Source organism: Zonotrichia leucophrys, chromosome Z, assembly GCF_028769735.1.
Source record: "Zonotrichia leucophrys gambelii isolate GWCS_2022_RI chromosome Z, RI_Zleu_2.0, whole genome shotgun sequence".
NCBI classification, from domain to species: domain Eukaryota; kingdom Metazoa; phylum Chordata; class Aves; order Passeriformes; family Passerellidae; genus Zonotrichia; species Zonotrichia leucophrys.
The window spans coordinates 43,524,128-43,546,641 of record NC_088200.1 but is presented as its reverse complement, the minus strand read 5'-3'; the positions used below and the strand labels follow the sequence as shown (position 1 = coordinate 43,546,641).

Below are 22,514 nucleotides of genomic sequence, written 5' to 3'. Positions count from 1 at the left end.
ATAACTTGCAGTTTTCAAAGACATGTATCCATAATTCCAGACAAGACCAAGGTCTTTTTGAGTATACAGAGTTTTGACTTTTCAAGGAAATGTCTGATTTTAGCTGCTGACTGACTGACAAAAATTCAGCAGTTTAGAAAACCTAAAGGAAGAAAAAAAAAAAAAAAAAAAAAAAGAAAACCAACCATCCCTCCATCCCTCCTCAAGAGGAAACTATTTCAATAACTTCACAATTTTCTTATGACAAAGGTTCTGGTCAAAGATGTCTCATGACTTCTAACCGCTCAATTTATTTCTAAATTAATTCTATTAATTTAGAATCAATTAAATTCTAAATTGTAACACATATTTGTGTAATTTCATTTCTACTTGGTAATGGAAAGTTAACCATTTTTACTGAGAAAAAATCTACTGTTTTCTATCATATCTAGAGACTGTTGTTTTAGTTATGCTTCATTGCATGTCAAAGAACCCAGGCAATTTCTTATGTATGGGAAACATCCTCCCCAGGAAAACTGCTACATACTGGTAGCATATAACTGTCAGGACTAAAAAAACAAGAAATGCATTTAATTCTCTGCAGTGTTCCTTACTATTCAGTTTAAATATTTTATAAATTTGCTTTACTCTTTCAATTTTAATTATATGTACTGTATATCAACTAATATATTATTCATATGTGTATTTCAGTGTTAGGTCCCCTGTAGCATTTACACGCTTTTCCTGGTGTGAGAGTTTGTATTACACTTCATAAAGAATTTCCAAATCACTTCTATATATTGAAAAATAACCAAGGTTTAATTCCTTCTCCATAAAATTATAAATAGAACTTGTAAATGTTGAGATCCGGTAAAAATATTTTATGGGATGCAAGCACAATAAAGTATTTTACTCTTGTGTCCTGACATCATCTCAGACATCTCACAAATAAAAAATAAGGAAATATAATAATATGAAAACATCACAACAAAATAAATGTTGTTTTTACATAAAATACTCCAGCATAAAGAAGGTGAGACTAAATCTTCCCAGAAAAACATCTTCTATGGAAAAGTAAAATGTGAGAATTTATCCAATTTTTCTATTTTGTTTAGTTAATTTACCATAATTTAGTCAGTGTGTTCCAGTCTATTCAGCCTTCACTGTTTCTCTATGCTTTTATTTGCTAACTACATCTATACTTCTGAAGTCAATTTTAGTCCCTTTTTCAACAGCAATAAAGATCAAAAGGAAATTACTTACACTAGCCAATCTCTCTACACCTGAACTGCAAAATATTTAGTATCTTTCCTTTCTAGCTTCTATTTTCAATCACTGTCCCCATTATCAGAAATTTAAGGAAAAAACTGCCATAAATTACACTGCTAAAAATCCAGGCACAGTCCAAAAGGATCTATTACTGATCTGATTTCTTATGTCTCACTGACAGGTATCTAATAAAAACATATACAGTCATAAAATCTTGAATTTAAGCTGACAGGACCTGTGGAGGTCATCTGGTCCCACTCCCCACTCACAGCACAGTATGGTTGAAGTCAGGTTAGGCAGCTCTGAACCTTGTTCTGTCAAGTTTTGAGTATCCTCAAAGATGACATTTCAACAAACCCTCCAGGCAACCTGTTCCAATATCTCACAATCTGCATTGTGAAGTTTTTTGTTTTCCCCTTACAGATAATTATAACTTTCCTGTTTTCTCTTCTACTTCGAATGCACAGATCTAAGGAGAGTGTACCTCCATCTTCTCCACAAGTACCCACTTGATAGTTTACAGCAGTAGCAATTATTTGCTTAGTTTTCTTCGGTCTGAACAAACACAGAGAGTATGCATAATACTTTACTTTGAAAAGGAAAATGGAGTGTACAAGTATAGAGTCAAACACAATCAATTGCAGCTGACAGATTCAGCTGTTCCAGGATATGTGATTACAATCCTTCTCAACAATTCCATCCATCAACATGTCTTGCCATTCCTGTAGAACTACTGGAGAAGTACAGGTGTAATTGTTTCCTAGGTTATTTCAAAAGGGAAATCAGTTGACAAGAGAACTGCTAAAGCCTTTACATAAGGAGAGTTTGCTTCACAGATCACATTAGTAAATGGGTGGAAAAATAGTTATAAACTCAATTAAAATTTATAAGTCTTCTAATGACTTTGTTGACTTCCTCTACACCAGAATGGACCATTCTTGACCTAGACAGTGATCCTTGAAAACAACCTTAAAAATTAAACGTGAGGTCTGTACGGATATGCAGGGGACTCCTGACCAAGTATTAATAAGGAAACATAAAGAAGATTGTTCAGACATACTAAACTTGGAAAAATAAAGATACATTGTTAAAGCCTAGAGGGATATCTTTAGAGATGCCAAAATCCACCTGAAGTTGAATCTGACATGGGATATGAAGAGCAGAATAAAAGATTTCTGAAGTACATCACCTCCAAAAGAAGGACGAGGCAAAATGTGGCCCATTACTAATGAGGCAGTGATCAGGAGAGAGAAAAGGCCTTCTCATTGCTTTTTTTCACCTCAGTCTTCACTCAAAGAACCTGCCTTTGGGAATTCCAGGTCCCTAAGATGAGTGAAATTTCCATGAACACTTGAGAATTTAAAATTCTCAACATATAATAGTATTTCCCATAGTCCCTAAACACAATTCCCTTTTTCACAATATATTCCAAACTGAATAACAAAAAAAAACAAATAACATGGAAGAAAAATCATACTTCCTGAACCCAGAACATATGCTGAATTTTACCATATAAAATGCTTCCTTGAAACAAACTTCATATCCTTAAAAAAGGTTCTTATTATCATAAAACAACTCTTGAGGACAAAAACATTTTAGTAGAAAATATGCTTGGCAACATATTAATTTAATCACCAATTTCAAAACAAAATTGAACTTTTAAGGAAATAAAGAGAAGCTAAGCATTTTTCATTTAAAACACTGTAAACTCCAATGAGGAGAAAATCTTTTTTCCAAACACTTTCTATCTTTATCTGTAAGGATAACTTGAACTATTCTGAAAACTGACTGCTTATAAAATTCTTCCATTCACTGTCAGACTTGTGTCAATCTTCCAGAAAGGTATTTTTATTTATCTAGACAAGTTCCTACTAGCTTGATTGTAGACATATTTTCCTTAACTATCAGTATTTGATTTTTGTTCCTGTTCTCATATAGAAATGATGTCCCATTGTTTTTGCAGCATTTTGCAAAAGCCATGGTTGACTAAAATAAATGTGAACTCTATACACAGTTCCAGGACAGCCCACAGAATCTGATGCTGCAAATGTGAATCTGTATCTCAAGGTCAGTAACTTTATTTTTCATGTGGGCAGGACTTTGAGGCCTTGCCTTAACAAAACCACTGCAGTAGTAATCAGGGAGTTAGGGTCCAGATGTACAATGAACTGCCTTAATTCCTGAGAAATTTTCTCTGCTTTGTCTGCAGTCACAAGGGGTTCCTGGGGAGGCTCTCTTTCACATGGACTAATTAACCCACTCAGTCTGTAGTGCAAATTCCAACTGGTGATGGCAGAGTAAGAGCCAAACCCAGAATTATCCACATAGCCACCAAGCAACAGCATGTTCAGATATGCCTTGAAAAGTGCTCATGTAAATTCTTTACAAAAGTATCAGAATGTTTACCACGCATGACCTTGGGGGCAGCAAATCAAAGCATTTACAGAAATACAAAAGACTGCTCCACAGTTCACAAAACACAGATTTTACTCAAGTGATGCTCTGTAAAGCAGAAAAGTGGCACAAATTTTTCGGTAAACAGGCATAACTTGTATTATAAAAAACAAAACAAAACCATCACTGACAAACTCTCTCCTTAGGCTTCTATTTATTTTTGCTCAAGTTCTCAAATTGAATACTTTTATTTTCTTATATCTGGAATATTCAAAAATCTCTACAAGAGTCTTGCCATGTGTAAGTTAAATACAATCTCTCAAGAAATTTCATATCTCAGTCTTACATATTAATCAAAATGCTCAAGTTTTATTGAAATCCTTCTTGTGCCTCCCACAAAAAGAGATTTATAACAACTTTTGCTGGGAGAGAATGTTATGAAGTATCTCCTTGGGTCTTGAGGTTTATTTTTTCGTCCAAGTCAGAGAAAATTTTTTGAGAACTGCAGATTTACAGTTTAGACGCCTGTCTTCCAACACCAGGACCTCACAGCTTGAGTGACCTCTGCACTTCAAAATAAATTTAAAAAGTGGTTCGTTTGCAGAAGATCATTTAAGCATATGCTTCAGAATAACTAGTATTCTTACATTAGGACAATAACAGAAGTAAGAGCTGGGAAGAAAAACTCTCCACCTGTGTTAAGGCACGAAAAAACCAATCGAAACAAAACAACCCTTAACAATTAATGCACAAAATTAAAGAAGAGTGTGTATCATGACTGGGATATTTTTTTTAAACCGAAATAAATTGTCCACATTAAATTGCCTAGACGATATTTACATGTTTGCCACTGTGTACCAGTTTCTATTCCACAGAAGTTGTAGAACAGAATCATAATCCTCAGGGTCCTTCATGGTCTGTCAAGTCAATACCTAGGCAACTTCTGCTAAAGAACAATGCTTAATGTGTACATCCTGGAACTAGATTCTCAAATATTTCTGTACTGACATTCAGTGTATGACAACCTACAAGGTGTTTATGGACAGCTGAGATGCAAACATGACTTCAGGTCTGGCTGTAAAAGAAAGATTTACAAGCCATGTGGAAAAACACAAGCTGTGTGCAATCTATTATACAACTTACATACAAATTATGCTACTTCTGATAGAATCTGTTAAAAGGAGTGCAAATAAATACACCTTCCAAATTAAAGGAATTTATACTAAGACACAATATTTTAATTATTTCACTTTCCTAATACGCATTCTGATGAACTGACAAGTTTCCCAAATTTCAATTTGCACTTCTCATAAAATAAAGGTTTAACATCTCCTGCTTGTCCCATGCTAAAATCATCCACTACTAGGTACTAGAAATGTCAATATCATGAGTAACTTAAAACTCCTAAAGATAGCTCTTGTTCTTTCCATGAGAAGGAATACAGCTGGGGCTGTTTCAAATTAAACAAAGTGTTAAATCACAATGGCTATTCTAAATTCCTGTTCTTGTACCTAAAAATTTCTAGAAACCCTAGCTAGATAATGATGAACCTGAGACCAATTTCCTCAAGTACACATAATGCAAATATTGAGAGCTTCCTCGTGCTGAGCATTTGTAAGAAATTTTGTTTGATAGTAACAGATCCTATCACATTTGACCCATGCAAGTTTCTGGCAAACTTCTGCAACATGCTGGTATTTAAAATTACAAGCAAATTAACTACTTTACTGTACATTCAACTGATCCATTAAGGAAAAAAAAAAACTTTTTCATATAAAGTTTCAAAATAATGTACTATGCGTATCTTACAAATATTTTACAAATGAAAACATTAATTTGTATGTTAACAGTACCGTGAGAAACCAACTTAAGATTACCAGACTGAAATGGAAAAGATGTATTCAGGATGTCAATAATAGTACAAAATATAAGGAAGTAATTAACAGATCAAGAAAGCAGGATGTGGAAATAAAGGGAAAAGAACGCACTGACAATTTCACACAATTTTAGTATAAGTAAGGGGAAGCCTAATAACAGTATACTGAATGTTATTTATACTTAGTTTCTACAATAGCCTTCTGTTTTTTATTTTGGGAAGAAAAATAACAAAAAAGCTGCCTATACTGAGTAAACAAGACCACACACAGGCACTCCTGCTTCCCAATCAAATACGAAAGTCTTCAGGAAAAATAAAAGGCCATCCAAGGTGATAAAAATCTAATCCCACAGGGGACCACTAACACAACTCTTCAGAAAATGAGTATTTTTATTACCTGTTCAAGACAGTCTTGTGGCTTGAAACAATTCCAGTAAACCAATTAAAACAATCTGCTATATGAATAAGACAGTTCTTTCAAGTGGGGCAATCTATTTACTTTCAGTTACACAATGCTCATTTTGAGTACACCATTTAATACTGTTGTAATTACCAATAAAACTGAAGCATGAATAGAATTTTGTCCTGAATTCTTGTCAGGTATAACAATATTTTACTATGGAATTTTTCTTTGTATTCTTTTTGTGCCTGATAAAATTATTTTTTCAGGTTTACTGAGGCAGCAAATGTCTTTCAATAATTAAATTATTGCATTGAAGAAGATGTGTCCTCCCAAAGGAAAAAACGTTTTTTAGTTTTATTTTTCTTCAATTTATTAGTTAACAATCTACCTGGGAAGTGGATAACACTAAGACAATGTATGAAGTAATTCCATCAGCTGAAGAGTAGACACCAACAAATCTGAAAACTCTCTGATGCAGATCTCTGCTCCTATATACTGAATAGCACAATTGTCTACTAGTAGCAGGATCGTGGTAATCTCCTAGACTCGTAAGTCCAAGAGGAAGCAGGAGCAGAAATTTACAATTGAAAAAAAATATTGGCTTAGTATAGAAATACTACAAATGCTACTATACAATGAAGAGAGATAAGGTTTTCAGTTTAAAGTTCATCTAGTTCTAATGCTAGACCAGGTTGCTCAAAATCCTCTCCAACCCAGCCTTGAACTCTTCCAAGAATAGGACATTCACAACTTCTCTGTTATGAGTTTCTTTGTTATGTTTCATAAATTTTTGTTATGTTTAAGTGCCTCACAACTCTCACAATAAAAATTTTTTTTCTAATATCTAATGAAAACCTTCTTTCAGTTTGGAGCCATTCCACTTGTCCTCTTACTACATGCCATTCTGGAAAGTCTCTGTTCAGGTAGTGGAAGGTCACAATTGGGCCACCCCAAATCCTTCTCTTCTCCTGGCTACCTCATAGCAGAGCTGTCCATCCCTGTAATAACTTGGTGGCCTCCTCTGGACTCTCTCCAACAGGTCCTTCTCTGTCCTATGCTGAGGACTTCAGAGCTGGTGCAGCCCTGCAGGTGGGGTCTCACCAGAGCAGAGCAGAGAGGCAGAATCCCTCCTCTGCCCTGCTGACCACACTGCTTTGGATGCAGTCCAGGATGTATTTGGCTTTCTTTCTTCCAGCAGGGTCACATCCAGCCTCTCACCCACGCACACCTCCAAAGCCCTTCTGGGCAGGGCTCCTCTGATCTGTTCATCCCCAGCCTGTGTTGACTTTGTTGACACCAGGGATTGCCCTGACCCAGATGCGGCACCTTGCACTTGGTCTTAGTAAATAACAGAAGATTTTCATGGGCCCACTTCTCCAGCTTGTCCAGGTCTTTCTGGATGGCATCCTGTCCTTCAGCTGTGCAAACTGCACCACTCAGCTTGGTGTCATCAGCAAATGTGCTGAGTGCGCACTTCCATCCCTTCATCTATGTCTATTAATGAAGGCAACCTAAGCTTTTTGTTTTGACCCTCATGCTATTAAAGAGGATGGCAAAATTGATATTCAGAGTTGGGATACGTAGAGACAGTGGGAAGGCACCAACTGGTTATATAAAAGGAAACATATTTCAGAAAATAATCCTGTGAAATACATCCAACAGGACAAATGCACACCAAACAAAAAAAAACCCAATCAACGAAAAAGTTTGTTACCTTCAAAGAAGACATTTTCAAAAATTTTTTGCAGTCAAATGCTTGCATGAAAAACATTATGTGAAATAATTATGTCTACGATGGTAACTAATCAAGCCTGAGGAAAAAAAGCTTGGATAGGAAGATAGAACATTCTTCACAAAAAAATTACAGTCCATATTTACAAATTGCCTTCTTCATTAGGAATGCAAAGGCTTGTTTGAAATAACTGTTTTCTGCAAATAATTCCTCAATTAAATACTTAGTGTATCACTTAAAATGCATTTTAGAATTAGTTTCTCCAATATCTTATCTATATTTACTCTTCTTGTTTCACAAAACAAAGTAATATAAATAAAAAATCAGAGTAACGCAAAGTCAGATTTATTCCACAGCTCAGCACAGCAAATGCAAATTATGTTCAGAGCATGCTTAAAAAACCAAAACAAGTGCCATAGGCTCTGTGTCTTACCATTGCAAGTTCGCTCTGTAATTCACTGCAGCTTTTTTCAGCATTCCCTAGTCTTGCAGAGAGGTCCATAATTACCTTCTTCTTCTCCTCAATCACTTCTTTCATTTGATTGTTTGAGGAGAAACACTCTTTCTCTAATCTGGAAAGTTTCAACATTAGAACATTTTAATCAAAAATACTTATGTTGAGTATTCTACATATTTTTAAAAGACAATCTGAGTATCACATCATGTCAGCACATCAAATGACTTATGAAGCTGCTTGCCTTATGTTTTTTTAAGTCAAGAAACTTATATATTCCTTGTAAGAAAAACTTCTCAGTTATGTTTATGTTCTTTTCCATTACCAAGGCTTGTGTTAGACTTCCAGTCATAAACTAATTTGATAATTTGGATAGGGTCTCCAGATTACATGTAATAAAACAGAAGTCATCATATTTTAATTAACACATTAGTTCTCTTCAGAAAGATATCACATCTTGCATTATCAGCACTGGTTTAAAGTACAAAGCTTGCTCCTCAAGTTTCCAAATACCCGACTATATTCTTACCCTGGTTCTAGCCAGAACAGGGTTAATTTCTGCAGTAGCCAAGAGTGGCCATGGCTAGGACCTGGAGGTCATTCTGTACCACCTCATGTCATTTTCTGGGAACAGGAGAAGGGCTCCCTTGTGGGTAGTGTGGCAGAAGGACTGGGTATGGTTGGGTGTTTCCACAGTGTGCAATCACAGGTGATCAATCACTTTTTATCCTTGTACACTCTGTCATTAGTATTGTTGCTGTTACAGTTCATTGTCTTATTTCATTGTTGTGTCCAGTAAAGTGTCCTTATCTCAGCCTATGATCTTTACTTTTTGTGAGTCCAATTCTCCTCTCCACCTTGCCACAGAAGGAGGAAGAAGAGAGGGGAATGATTGAGCAGCACATCGTTTGGAGTGTCTCTGTAGGAACACTAAATTGGGGAATATTATTCTTAAACCCTGATAATTCTACTCAGAATTTCATTATTTCAATAGCAGACAATTCAAAATTTCAATCAGTTCTTGAACTACATCAGTCCTCCCGGTATTCAAGAAAACAAATGTATAGAAAGTCTGGCATGATAAAAAGGTATGTCATGAGAAAATTACAAGGCCAAACAATAGCAAATAGGAGACAGAACCAGGGAGAAGAAGCCAAGGAAAAATTTTGAAGGATTGCCTAAGTACATAGGGATGGAAAGAAGGTGCCTCAGAAAAGGCATCTAGAATTAAAATTCACAAAAGATGACAAATATGAGAAGGGATTTTACCACTGTTATGGTAGGAAAGAAAACATGAACAGACTTCTAGACAAAGCAGCTATTTTACCAACAGCAGAGAGAGAAAGTCAGCACTCCCTGCCTTTTTGTCCTCCATTTTCCATGACACGGTCTATGCCCAAGCCTCTACTGTCAGTAAAAGGACACTAAAAGGAGAACAATTGGTAGCAATAGGTGAGGATTGTGTCTGAGATAACCTGTGAGAACTCAACCCATGGAATTGTAGAGGTCAGCTCACCTACATTCAAAGATTTTGATAAGGCTGGCTAAACTCAGAATGACATTGCTCATTATCATCATGAAAGGTCACAAAGATTGGGGGCGGTCCCTGGCAAATGAAGAAAGGCAAATGTCACACTTATATTTGGCAAAAGTAAAAAGGAGAAGCCAAGGAACTATAAACCACTGAGCTTCATTTCAGCCCTGGAAGGTTGCAAAGCAATTCTTTCCAGGAAAATTTTCTTTACTGGGCTCATGAAAGAGACAAAAGTGATTGGGAAAAAGCCCAGATGGTAGTAGCTGGAATGGCTGTAATACTGTAGAGGTCTGTCTGAGACCTGTTTAACAGCTTCAACCACCACCAGGAGTAAACCAAGAGTGCAGTCTCACAATACTTGCAGTGAACTGTGAACTGGGTGTGGGGAGATCATGACACAGTACAATTGATACACTCAGCTGAAGTGCTGCCATTCTCTAGTCATGGAGAAAGAACAGGCCAGAATTAACCTTCTGGCATTCAACAATGACATGTGCAAAGACCAAAATCTAGGAAAGAAGGCCACCCTAAAGAGATGTAGCTCGTAATTGGCTGGATAGAAGGTATGCTAACAAGAACCTGGTAACCATGACCAACAGCCACTAATCAGCAGCACAGCACAGGAGTGGAGATAGCTAACAGCATCCTGGGCTGTATTAATAGCAGCATAGCCAGATCAAGGGAAGTGATTAATCGCCTTGTATTTGGCAGTCATTATCACACATCTAGGGTAATGATCACTTTTAACTACATGCACCCCTTACAACATAGGAAAAAAGTTGGGGTGGGCTTAAGGGAATGGTCACCACCATGGTCAGCAGCAGAAATACACATAAGAACTGAGGAAACTTGGTATATTCAAGCTGGAGAAGAGATAACTCCACAGTGTACAACAGATACTCCCAGCATCTAAAAGGAGGTTAGCAGGGAAACACAGACAATCACTTCACAGCAGTGCTTGTCTACAAGACAAGTACTGAATCCAGAGAGGTTCAAATAAGGAGATATGTTTTCCAACTGTATGGAAAAAGTTCCCAGAGAAATTGTGCCATCTCCATTCTCCACGTTTTCAAGACCTAACTGAAGAGCCTGATCTCACAGCTTATACACAGTTTGAGCAGCAGGTCGTATTATTGATCACCTGCAATTCCTTTCAACCTGAACTATTATTTGATGTAGCTCTCAACAATAGAAACATCCAGTAGAAACATCATCTCTTTTTCTCCTAGCAGTCCTGTCTCCCAAGAACTGAAAGCAGTGCAAAGGGCTGAAAGTTCTTTTTGAAAGCATTTTTGAAGCTTTTGAATCAACATTGTCACTTTCTGACTTTAATTTATTTGTTAAAAATCAATGTATCTTTTTAGCTGAAGGACTGCTTCAGCAGTCCACCAAATACCTATGTGCTTCTGCATCAGCCAGGCTGATTTTTTGCTGTAGCTGCAGATGTTTACTTCTTATTCTTCAAAATCTGCCTATTTCAGTCCCCCAAAGCAGCTTCTACTCTCACAGCTTTCGGAAACACAGCAAAAGCAGTTCCAAATTATTCCATGTCATGTTCTCACTCTTCAAGAAAAGTAAATTCACACAGAGACCAAAATCCCATGTTGCTTCCAATTTACATAGTGCTACTGGGTTCAGAGCTAATTAATAAATTATGCAACCCAGAAAAGCCTGTTAGCTTGGTTTTGGTTATTACAACTATATTTTTCTAAGAAAATAAAAAATTATGCCACCCAGAAAAGCCCATTTGCTTGGTTTCAGTTATTATAACTACATTTTTTTCTGAGAAAACAAATTCTTACAGCATTTTATAGCTTCCAACTTTTGCGTTATTTACCTACATCAAGTCCAGCTAAAGACACATACAAGTGTTCTAGCACAACAAATGAAAGTCTCTAAGACCTTTATTTGGCTAAGGCTTAAAGAGAAACTCATGCAAGTCCTCCAGAAAAAGAGAAAATATGTTTGGATGCCAAACTATGTCTTAAAAAAAAAGCCAAGCTCCTGACATTGTCTGAAGTCCGAAGACCAGACCCTTCAAAGGTAAGTAGATCAAAGGCTGTTGTATTCTCTCAGAAGGTGTCCGGTGAAAGCAATCACTGATTTTCAGCAATGCTACTGACACTTGTATGCTTCAAAGAATAAAAAGGGGACAGGAAACAGATGAGGCAGTACCGGCTCACCCCATGTAATTACCTCAAGAGAACTGAGTAGACTGATGTCCACCGCAGAAAAAGTTTGACCTTTGCTACTTATCTTAATAGAGGTCTGGAAATTTTGGTGTCCGGACTAACAAAATTGTGAGGATAGGCTGTTCATGGTTCTTCAACATCTCTTAACAAAACCAACAACTATTTTACCTGTGTTTTAAAACTGTCTTAATTTTCATGGAAAGGTGTGCATTCTCTGAAATCACAGAACACAATTTGCTTTCAAAAAACTCAGCTAGCAGAAGCTGCTAGAAGTAACTGCCTGAATCAACACATGATTGCAAGCAGCGAAAACTACTTTTTGGATATTAGATGACATTTATTCTCACATTCAATTAACACACAGAACAGATGCCTCAGGCATAAATTCTGTTTTATCCCCAAAAAATGCCAAGGATAGGGCAAATTTCCCTCCTGAAAAAGAAACACTGAACATAATTGTCCAGTTCAGAGCAAAAAGGGAAGGCTTCCTAAGGTTCATCTTGCACTTTAGCAACTCAATTTACTTCTCTGTAAGTGCTACTATTGAAATTCTTAAGGCAAATGGTACCACATCTGTAAAACTGTATTTCATAGTCTTAAGTGCAAAACTATAGGTATTTCCTATACAGTAATTCCAAACAAAGAAATATACTCTCTAAAAAAACCCTTATTTTTCTTTTTTGATGATAACATTTTTCAAAGATGTAACTTTTGTGGATCAAAAATACCCTAGACTCAAATCCCTTCAATGCTCAAAGAAATATCTTCATGTATCTAGAGGCAACATTCTCACAAGGAACAAAACATTACTGAATGCACAATACAATTCAACACCTAACCATTATTGTTATGTTGGTCCAAATAATCTAATTCAGAAAAATATCTTTAAGAGATTCTTAGAGATTTAACTGGAAAACTACTACTTACAGAAGTTCATGTTTTTAACCAAATTTACTAATCCAAAAATTTAAAAACAGATCTTGTAGTAAAACTTGTGAAATTATAATGATTTGGAAAATACCTAAACAGATGTTTAAATTACATTAAAAATGCCGCTAATTAGCTAATATTTTATTAACATCTATTGGTTCCCAGTACACATCCATAATAAAAGCTCCCTGACTCATTACAGGAAGCCACGTTATGGCAGGCATGTTGACAAGACAGGATAGTTTTTTTCTAGACCAAAAACTGCACTGGCTTAACAAGCATTACTCAAAAAACCAAACTAAAAAGCCCCACATTTCATCAAGGATGATTAATTCTTCTGGTCTAACATCAGTACAAAGACAAACTTCGGAATATTAGGTCTTGGGACAAGTGAATAAATGGTTCAAGAACAAACACTGCAAGTGTTTCAACACTACTTCAAGAAAACGTTCGATATCTTCTGGACCACTCATGGGAACCAACCAGAGCAAAAATAAAAAACCCACTACACCAAATTAAAAACTAAGAAAACCAAACCAAGATTGGAAAAAAAAGAACCATAGTCCATATGCTCTGTAAGAATAAAAGGTTACATACAAAAAAAGTTCAGATGGTACAAAGTAGCTTGTGTTCTGCAAAATTACTGGTCCAACAACCATTCCTCAAAAATAGGCTGGTTTGCAAACAAAGAAGTTTTTTAAAGCAAAACGATAAAAAGGGAATAAAATGTCAATCAATGGTCCAGGCCTTCTCCATTTCACAGAAAGCCAAAGAACTTTGTATCACTTTAGTGTCATGTATTTACTGACAGAGCAAAAATGCTCACAGCAAAAACAACCAGGCAGGATGAGATTACACTTTAATTAGCTGATGTTATTTTAGAATGGTAGAGCATCTTGAAATATACTTACTCAGTTTCACAGCTGTGAAGACTGCAGTCTTCCTGAAGAATAATTTTAGATTACTATAATAATGTTTTTCACAAATTTTTATCATAAAAGTTATATCTTTTTCTTTGAGAAAAAAGTTTTCACTTTTTAATGTGACTGGCTTACCTAAATGTGCCTCTTTTGAGCTGTTTTTAAACAAAGAGCTCTAAGTTGTTTATAATAAAGCACAAGTTTCAACTCTGTTTGAAACTAAAAACATCTCTGTAAGCAGAAATATAGGAACACGTGGGCCACAAAAGTCCTTTTTTGTATGGAAACCAGTTTCTTTTTTTCCCTTTTTAGTATTTTCTTTTTTTCTCTACTGCTTGTATGACCAAGTCTGTACACAAATACTTTTATGTACAGACCCCCACAATCCTAAACTAAGAGATCAAAACTGTCTTTTTCAACACATTCTACTACCTCTCTCTCCCCACAACCTCACTGTGTGCCACTTCATGTCTTCTAAAGCCCCTCTTTCCCTATATTTCACAAACTACTATCCTTTATTTCATATACTCCAAGTTATTTCATGAACTTCAAGTTCTCTGTCTTCCAGCATCACTCTTCTTCCTGATATTTTCTCACCCCAATTACAACTTTATTCAGCTAAGGAACAAGACTCAGTACAGTGTATCCTATATCTGCCCAGGAAATAAAGCAAAATCTTTCTTCCAAAAAAGATCTGTTACCACAGATACAGTATACAGTGCTGAGCAGGAAAGGAATCCCAGGTAATTGCATCTGCTCTCATGCACTTCATCCACTCTTCTATTTTCATTAGCTAGTCAACACTTTCCGCAATCATTCAAAAGCTGAAAATGAAGATCCACCGTTATAAATGATACACAACTTCTCAACAGGAGTCTTAAAGATTGATCTAGCTCACTGAAGTGAAAAATAATATTTTCATAATAATGTAAGTATATACAGAAGCAAAAAATCTGTTTTACCCCTGCCATGTGTGCTTTCCTACACTCCTCCCAAGTACACAGGAGAAAGGACCCTGCCATAACTATAATTTCCAACATTTTTGCTTTGGCAAATAATTGGTAACAGATCAGTTATTTTCTTTACCCACCCATATGGTTACTGATATGGACATGATATTAATGTTATTAATGGAACACCAGGTTCTGAACTACAGGTTGGTTTGGGAAATTGCATCAGATTTAATTGTTTTATACTGACTGAAAAGTATATAAATGTAAGCTGTAAGTGGTAATCCAGCTGTCTACTGCCATTTTACAATGAATTTAGATGGAAACTTACATATTGAGTTTTTCCAAGTTCTCCTGGGCATTGTGTTTTTCTCTCTCATATGCATATTCTAACCCTTTGAACTCTTTCTTCATCATTTCTAAATCTGAAAGAGCTTCTTCTCGTCTGTCCTTTTCCACACGCACAGCTTCTTCAAGTTCTCGAATTCTTAACTACACCAAGGGATAAAAAAGCAATTAAAGCAAGTTAGGAAACACTTACATGATCTTCTATGGTCTGTTCTGCTTTACAGTAGAGTATATTGTAATAATTCAGTATCAAAGCATATACACATGTAAAAATCATTGAACACATGTAAAAATGTAAAAATACATAAAACTCAAACTGGAGCCAAATAGATATGACAATGAAAAGTACGTCCTGCTCTCATTTGGAGGTATCTGAACATTTTCAGTTTCTTATTAATACTGAAGCTTTCCAGGGAAATTCTAGTTTTTAAATAGACTCATGAAGAGTGGGACCAGCAATAAAGGCCATACTTTCTCTCAGAACAAAGCATACTTCTAGCTTGTTCATGTACATAAACACGGAAAAAGACTTTATCAGTTATTCATCCATAAAACCCAAGCCTCTAAGTTTAAGGAATGTTATCCTCTCAGTTCCTTTGTATGTTGCAGAAATATCGAGGAAATTAAGCAAACGAAATCTTTTCTAGTTAAATTATCACTTTTAAAATTTAACAGCCTGTACATACAGAAGATCATGAAAATAAGAAAATAAGTCTGACTGAAGAATGGCAATGCTTATTTTTGTTATTCAGAAAATAGGGGGAAAAAGATACCAAATTCCCCTCTTTTTTGCTTAGTTTTTTGGAAGTCCAGTAAGTTTGTTAACTATTATGATATTACTAAGAAATCACCATGTAGGTTTTTTCCAAACTTTTTCTTGCTAAACCATAGTTTTTTATTGAATATAACTCTGTGTGATACAGACAGAAAAAAATTAATGTTCAAGTATATACACTAGATTTATTCATATAATCAAACTTTACTGGTAACTGTAAGTATGATAATTTTGGAGCTGGAATGTACTCTGAGAAACTGTGTTTGAAACAGCAGTTTCAGGATGCATTATGCTCTCACTCCTAGGTAAGTTGGATGCATGCACTGTGTCTCCAAATTGCTCTAAGAAGCCATTCAGAAGATACAGGGCAGCATATTTAAACAGTAGCATAGTGCTTAATTATTATGAAACATTTCCTTTTCCCTAATTGTTTAAATACTGGTGGGAATTCTCAAAATTACAAATATAGCAACTTATTTTATTATTTATTGTAATAACTTCAAAGTTCCCTGAAAAGCAGATACTCTTCTATTCTGTCCTCATTTTATATATATATATATATATATATATATATATAAATTATTTTGACACTTATTGTAATAAATCTAGTTAGGTTTTTCACTGGAGCAAGTGCTCTTCATATTTTTGGATATTAGTTATTTCACAACTTCCTCAACTGTTTTACTATAAACTTCTATGAAATATTTAACAAAAAGTTTACCTGGATTATCTCTGAAGTGAAATTGGATGCTAAATGTGCTGCTCTCTCTGCTTCAATGTCTTCTTCCAGTTTCTTTGCTTTCACTGCAGCTGCCTAGAAGTACATTTTGAGGATATTTAAGTTCAGAGAGAAGATAATATGACACTAGGTTTATTCAACTCATTAAGCATATTGTGACTCCATACTTCAACCTGATACATCTGAATTTCTTTGGAACTGTGACAATTCATAGCAAGAAACACATATAACAACATTTTTTACATATATGGATTATTAAATTAATATTTTCTATTTAGTTTAGTAAATTGATGTAGTATTATGTTAGTGCTGCATTTTCTATAATCAGCTAGGGTCAGAAAGCAAATAAACCAAGTTAAATATTCTTCCTATTGCCCCATTATTTGCTCACTTGTGGCAACATAACTCTGTATGTCCTGAAATACATTGAGGTATTAATAGAACATCTACAATTTCATAAATGACACACGGGTCAGCGAAGATTCTTCAAAGATTTATCTGCTTAACATACTTAATTTTAAAAAATCACAAACACTGCTACTATATTTTCATACTGCTCAGATTATTCTCATAATTAAGAATGTCTTCAAAAATGGTAAGAAGGACCCAGGGAACTACTGGCCAATCAGGCCTCACCTCAATCCCTGGAAAAGTGATGTAGCGCCTCCTTCTGGACACATCCCTATCAACATGGAGAACGAGAAAGTGATCAGAGTAGTCAGCATGGATTCACCAAAGGGAAATCATGCTTAGGCAATCTGATCGCCTTCTATAATGGGACAACTGCCTGGATGGATGAGGGAAGAGTAACGGGTACTGTTTACCTGGACTTCAGCAGGGCTTTCTACACTGTCTTCAACATCCTGTGGACGAACTAGGAAGTGGGGCCTGGATGAGGGGGCAGAGATGTGAACTGAGAACTGTCTGAACGTCAGATCCCAGAGGGCTGCTATGAGTGGCACAGGGTCTGGTTGGAGGCCTGTTACAAGTAGAGACCCCCCAGATTCAAGAGTGGGCCTGTTATTGTTTAACTTCCCCATCAGTGCCTTGGGTGAAGGGGCAGGTGCCCCCTCAGAGAGTTCACTGATGACACAGAGCTGGGAGCAGCGGCCGATACCCCAGAGGGCCCCGCTGCCCTTCAGAGGGTGGGGAGAGGGGCACAGAAGAACTGCCTGAAATTCAGCAAAGGCAAATGCAGGGTCCTGCACCTGGGGAGGAAGAACCCCGGGCACCAGCATAGGCTGGGAGCTGATCTGCTGGGAAGCAGCACTGAGGAGAAGGGCCTGGGGTTCCTGGTGGACAGCAAGCTGTCCATGAGCCAGCAGTGTGTCCTAGTGGCCAGGAAGGGCAATGGTGCCCTGGGGTGCATTGGGAAGAGCAGTGGCAGCAGGCTGGGGGAGGTGATCCTGCCCCTCTACTCAGCCCTGGGGAGGCACAAGGGGAGTGCTGTGTCCAGTTCTGGCTCCTCAGAACCAGAGAGACACAGAGCTGCTGGAGCTGGTCCAGTGGAGGTGACAAAGATGATGGGGGGACAGGAACATCTCTCCTGGGAGGAAAGGCTGAGGGAGCTGGGCCTGCTCAGCCTCGAGCAGAGATGGCTGAGAGGGGACCTCATCAGTGTCTGTGAGTATCTGAAGGGAGGGTGTCAATGGATGGGTCCAGGCTCTGCTCAGCGGTGCCAAGGGACAGGACAAAAAGCAATGGGCACAAACTGACACACAGGAAGCTCCACCTGAACATGAGGAAGAGATTCTTTACTGTGCAGTGACCAAGCACTAGAACAGATTGAACAGAGAGATTGTGGAATCTCCCTCACTGAAGACATTCAAGAACTGTCTGGACACAAACCTGTGCCATGTGCTCTAGGATGATCGTGGCTGAACAGGGAGGTTGGACCAGATGACCCCCCCTGTGGTCGCTTCCCACCGTACCCATTCTGTGGTTGTGAATGCCACAAATAGCTGGATTAAGACCCTTTATAGTCTTCCAAACATCAGCTGAATATTCTTTTTCCTCTGCTCTATGACTACCTTTCTAAAGCTTATGGCTCACCATAGCCCTAGCAAATTTAAACCAAATCAGATGCCAGCAAACAATTGAGAAATTAGTCAGAAAAAAACTCCATACTTCATGAAAGACATTAAACCAGACACTACAGCTTAAGCATGGCTAATCAATACAGAATTATTAATAGAAAGAAATTCAGATTTGCTCTAAGGAAAAGAATCTTGGTATTTCAGTCTATCAAACTGCACAGTAGCCACAGAACTTGCACCTGTATTCAAAGCTGTGTCTGAAGACTCAGTTGGGAAGAACACAGCTGCAACAAAATGCCATATAGAAAATCTATTCTATTTTGCTGATAAAGGTTCAAACAGGCTCTGCTGATACCTATATGCACTTCCCTTCACAGTGAGAAGCTGCATACTCCACTAGTGAGAACAATCTATTACACATTCTGTGAGTAGAAGAAAAATGTCAGGGGTGAGGCTAACCTGTAAAACCATGATAAAAGTTCCAAAAAGAGAAACGGGAAGGAGTTTTGTTTTCCTGTCTGACAAACAGAAGGTCACTGACATCAGAAACCCATTAGACAGGCAAACTTCTTCGAATCATATTAAAGGTGAGAATCAGTATCCTTACTGAATCACATGTCTGAAAATTTTACACAATGCCTTACAAAAACGAAGCTGTGTGAAAACCATCTAGAGTAAACTTGCAGGCAACAGATATCCAGATCATAGGCTTGTCTGAGAGTCAAACGGGAATACATACTGGTTTAACATGGAAAGATTTTTGTCAGGACCAAATCCATCTCAAAGATGGACCACAAAGTGAGTTCTCGACTGATTACAAAGTGCTTGCTCATCCAACAAAGAAAACATTGGTTATTGAAAAAGATTCAGTCACTTGTTACTTTCATGTGCACCTAACAAGATATATGAAGGCAGAAATCTTACTTAAGATAGTAGTCACAAACTCACGGAATTTCTAAAGTTTCCTTAGATATTCAAGCTGATTTATTTCAGCCTTAATTTAAAGAACATAAGAAATAGTTACACACTTTTCATAAATTTAGAGAAGTTTACAAAACCTTATCAAAAATACAACACAAGACCAAATAGAGAAAATATTATGGTGCTGGAAGCAAAGGATTTTTCCCAACATGTGCTTGCCAACACAATGGAGGTTTCACCTTTTAACCCTTTTGCCTCTCCCAAAATTCTGTCCACTGACTCCTTCTTTGCTGTCCAGTGGTGGAGTTTACTTCCTCAAATCCTGATTAGAGGTCAGCTGTTTGCCATAGTGACTATAAATCTGTAAAACTTTTCTTAACCTATATACATTATATTTGTCTGTTAATTGTGAGAGTCTATGACTGCATTACTGATCTATCACAAAGAACAAAGCTGGGATTGGTTTCCATGATAGCACAGAGAGAATTTTGACTTTGGAGAAAAAAAAGTGACTAAGAAAAATTCAATGCCAGCACTCAAACTTGTGGGCAAGGAACATGCTTTATGTTAAATCTCTTGAGGTTCAGTCACTTTTTTCAGTGTCACACTGCATGTGTCACACTGTGTGAAACATCAATGCTAATGTGGACACATTTTCTTTAAGCTTACAGTTTGCAACACCATTTTCCAAACTGTCCTTTGTGGCTTCCACTTTTTTGTCCCTCACACTTGCTTGAAGTGCTGCAATATTTGTGAGTATTGGTGTACCCCAAACTGAAAGCCTTAATTTAGTATCCTACATGACACCTTGTTCAACACATTTGCTGTTAGACATCCACATTTACAAAAAATACGTTTTTAAGCGAACAGCAGGGGAGTGGGAGGGGAATAGACAAAGATACATTTGCAACACTTACTAAGCTTAGATGCAGTAATGGAAATAATTTTTCTCTTTTCTGCTTCTTTTTAAACCCCTCTGCAAGATTTATTTATCAGGATACTTACACTTACAGAAGGCTTAGGTTCAATCACTATGTGAAATGGTCAGCCAAGAAATTTTTAAGTGAAGAGGACACACACATACCTCATACTTGGATCACCATTCAACCATACTGTTTATGTGTTTCCATATTCAGACTCAGATCTTTTTCCTACTTAAAAGCATTTCCCTACAGCTCAAAGCTCAAACCAGGGGGTCTAAATACTTCTATGGGAGATGTGCTGACCACTTCCACCTAGCGTTAGAAACACTGATACCGCTTGATCATGGTAAGGTGGAGCCATCTCCTGTCCAGAAAATAAAAAACCTTTAGTCACTATAAAGTTACTTAAATTCTAACAATTCTTAACCACTGAAGTAAATGTTCTTTCAGCCTGACAATGTGGATAATCCTCACTTATTAAGTACATATTTCCTGTACTTAAAGTCTAGAGAAATATGTGTGACAGAGTAGGCATGCTTGACTTGCATGACACTGGATAAACAATTACACTGGTATGGGAGGTACAAGATAAGCCATGTGCTTGACTTCAGGTTAAAGAAAGGGTAAAAACAACTAGGACAACTAAATGATACAGTTTGGCTGCCTTTGGATAAAGTCCAAGTCCATTCTGATCTGCTATGGAGTTGCAGCTGGAGAAGCTATCTGAAATGCACTTCCATGCCCAGTAGATTAAGTAAAGACGTTTACATGAAATAACACTCTTACTCTACACAAGCACATAGACAAAAGACTTATGTGACTTGTTCTAACTCCTCACGAAGGCTATATAAAACATTGTTGAAACAAGTTTGATCTGAAAGTAAGATAAGACTAAGCAGTCTCCAAACTGGACTTCATTAATATAATGACACAGAAGATTATGAAGAAGCTCCTCTCTGAGATGAAGTCCATTAGCATAGAATCATAAACTAGTTTGTGTGCAAAAGAACACTAAAGATAATTTTCCACTGCCATCTCACTCAAAGCCCCATCCAACCTGGTCTTGAACCCTGCCAGAGATAGGGCATTTATCATGTCTATGGGCAACCAGTTCCAGTGCCTCATCACCCTCATAGTAGGGGAATTCTTCGTAATAGCTAATCTAAACCTACTCTCAGTTTAAAGCCATTCCCCCTTGCTCTATCACTACATAACCTTGTAAAAGGTCTTTCTCCAGCTTTTGGCTCCTTTTGGTACAGGCAGGCTGCTATATGTTGTGCCCAGAGCCTTCTCTCCTCTCCTCCAGACTGAACAGTCCCAACTCTCTCAGTAAGTCTTTACAGGACAGGTGCTCCAGTCCCCTAACCATCTTTGTGGCTCTCCCTTCTATGGACTCACTCTAACAGGTGTATGTGCCTCTTACATTGGGACCCTAGTGCTGGATGCAGCCCTGCAGGTGGGGTGTCTCCAGAGCAGAGCAGAGGGGCAGAATCCCTTCCCTGACCCTGCTGGCCATGCTGCTTTGGATGCAGCCCAGAATGCAGATGTCTCTGGGCTGCAAGTACACATTGCTGGGTCCTGACCAGTCTCTCATCCCCACCAGAATTCCCCAGGTCTTTCCCCACAGGACTCTCACTCTATTCTCTGTTCAGTCTGTATGTGTACTTGGGATTTCCCTGGGACAGGTGCAGGACCCTATACTTGGCCTTGCCAAACTTCAAGAGGTTTGCAGAGATCCATCTCTCAAGCCAGTCAAGGACTCCCTGAATGGCACCCCTGCCTTCCAGTGTGTAAACTGCCCCACACAGCTTGATGTTGTCAGCAAACTTGCTGTGGGTGCACTTGATCCCACTGTCTATGTCACTGACAAAGATGTTAAAAAGCACTGGTTCCAATACCAATCCCTGGTTGATGACTGCTTTCTACTTGGCCATCAACCACAACCCTTTGAGAGTTATCCAGCCAATTCCTTATGTACCAAGTGTTGCAGTCATCAAATCCATGTCTCACCATGTTAGAGACAAGGATGTTGTATGAGACAAAGAAGTATGGGACACTGTCAAATGCTTTGCAGAAATCATTATGTCAGTGAGATTGTCACTCAAGAAATATAACTTTGGAGAGACCAGAGAGTTCCCA

At 37.5% G+C, this 22,514-nt stretch overlaps 1 protein-coding gene across 1 annotated transcript in view; it reads right to left on the bottom strand.

Annotated features, from left to right (window-relative positions):
• The window catches only part of CCDC171 (coiled-coil domain containing 171), a 157,250-nt gene that overhangs the window by 111,641 nt on the left and 23,095 nt on the right, over positions 1-22,514 (bottom strand). Inside the window, exons 7-9 of the mRNA XM_064736561.1 lie at positions 16,478-16,570; positions 14,965-15,125; positions 8,087-8,225 (exon numbers count right to left, since the gene is read on the bottom strand). Of these exons, the coding sequence (XP_064592631.1) occupies positions 8,087-8,225; positions 14,965-15,125; positions 16,478-16,570 (393 nt within the window). The remainder of the gene's footprint in view (positions 1-8,086; positions 8,226-14,964; positions 15,126-16,477; positions 16,571-22,514) is intronic.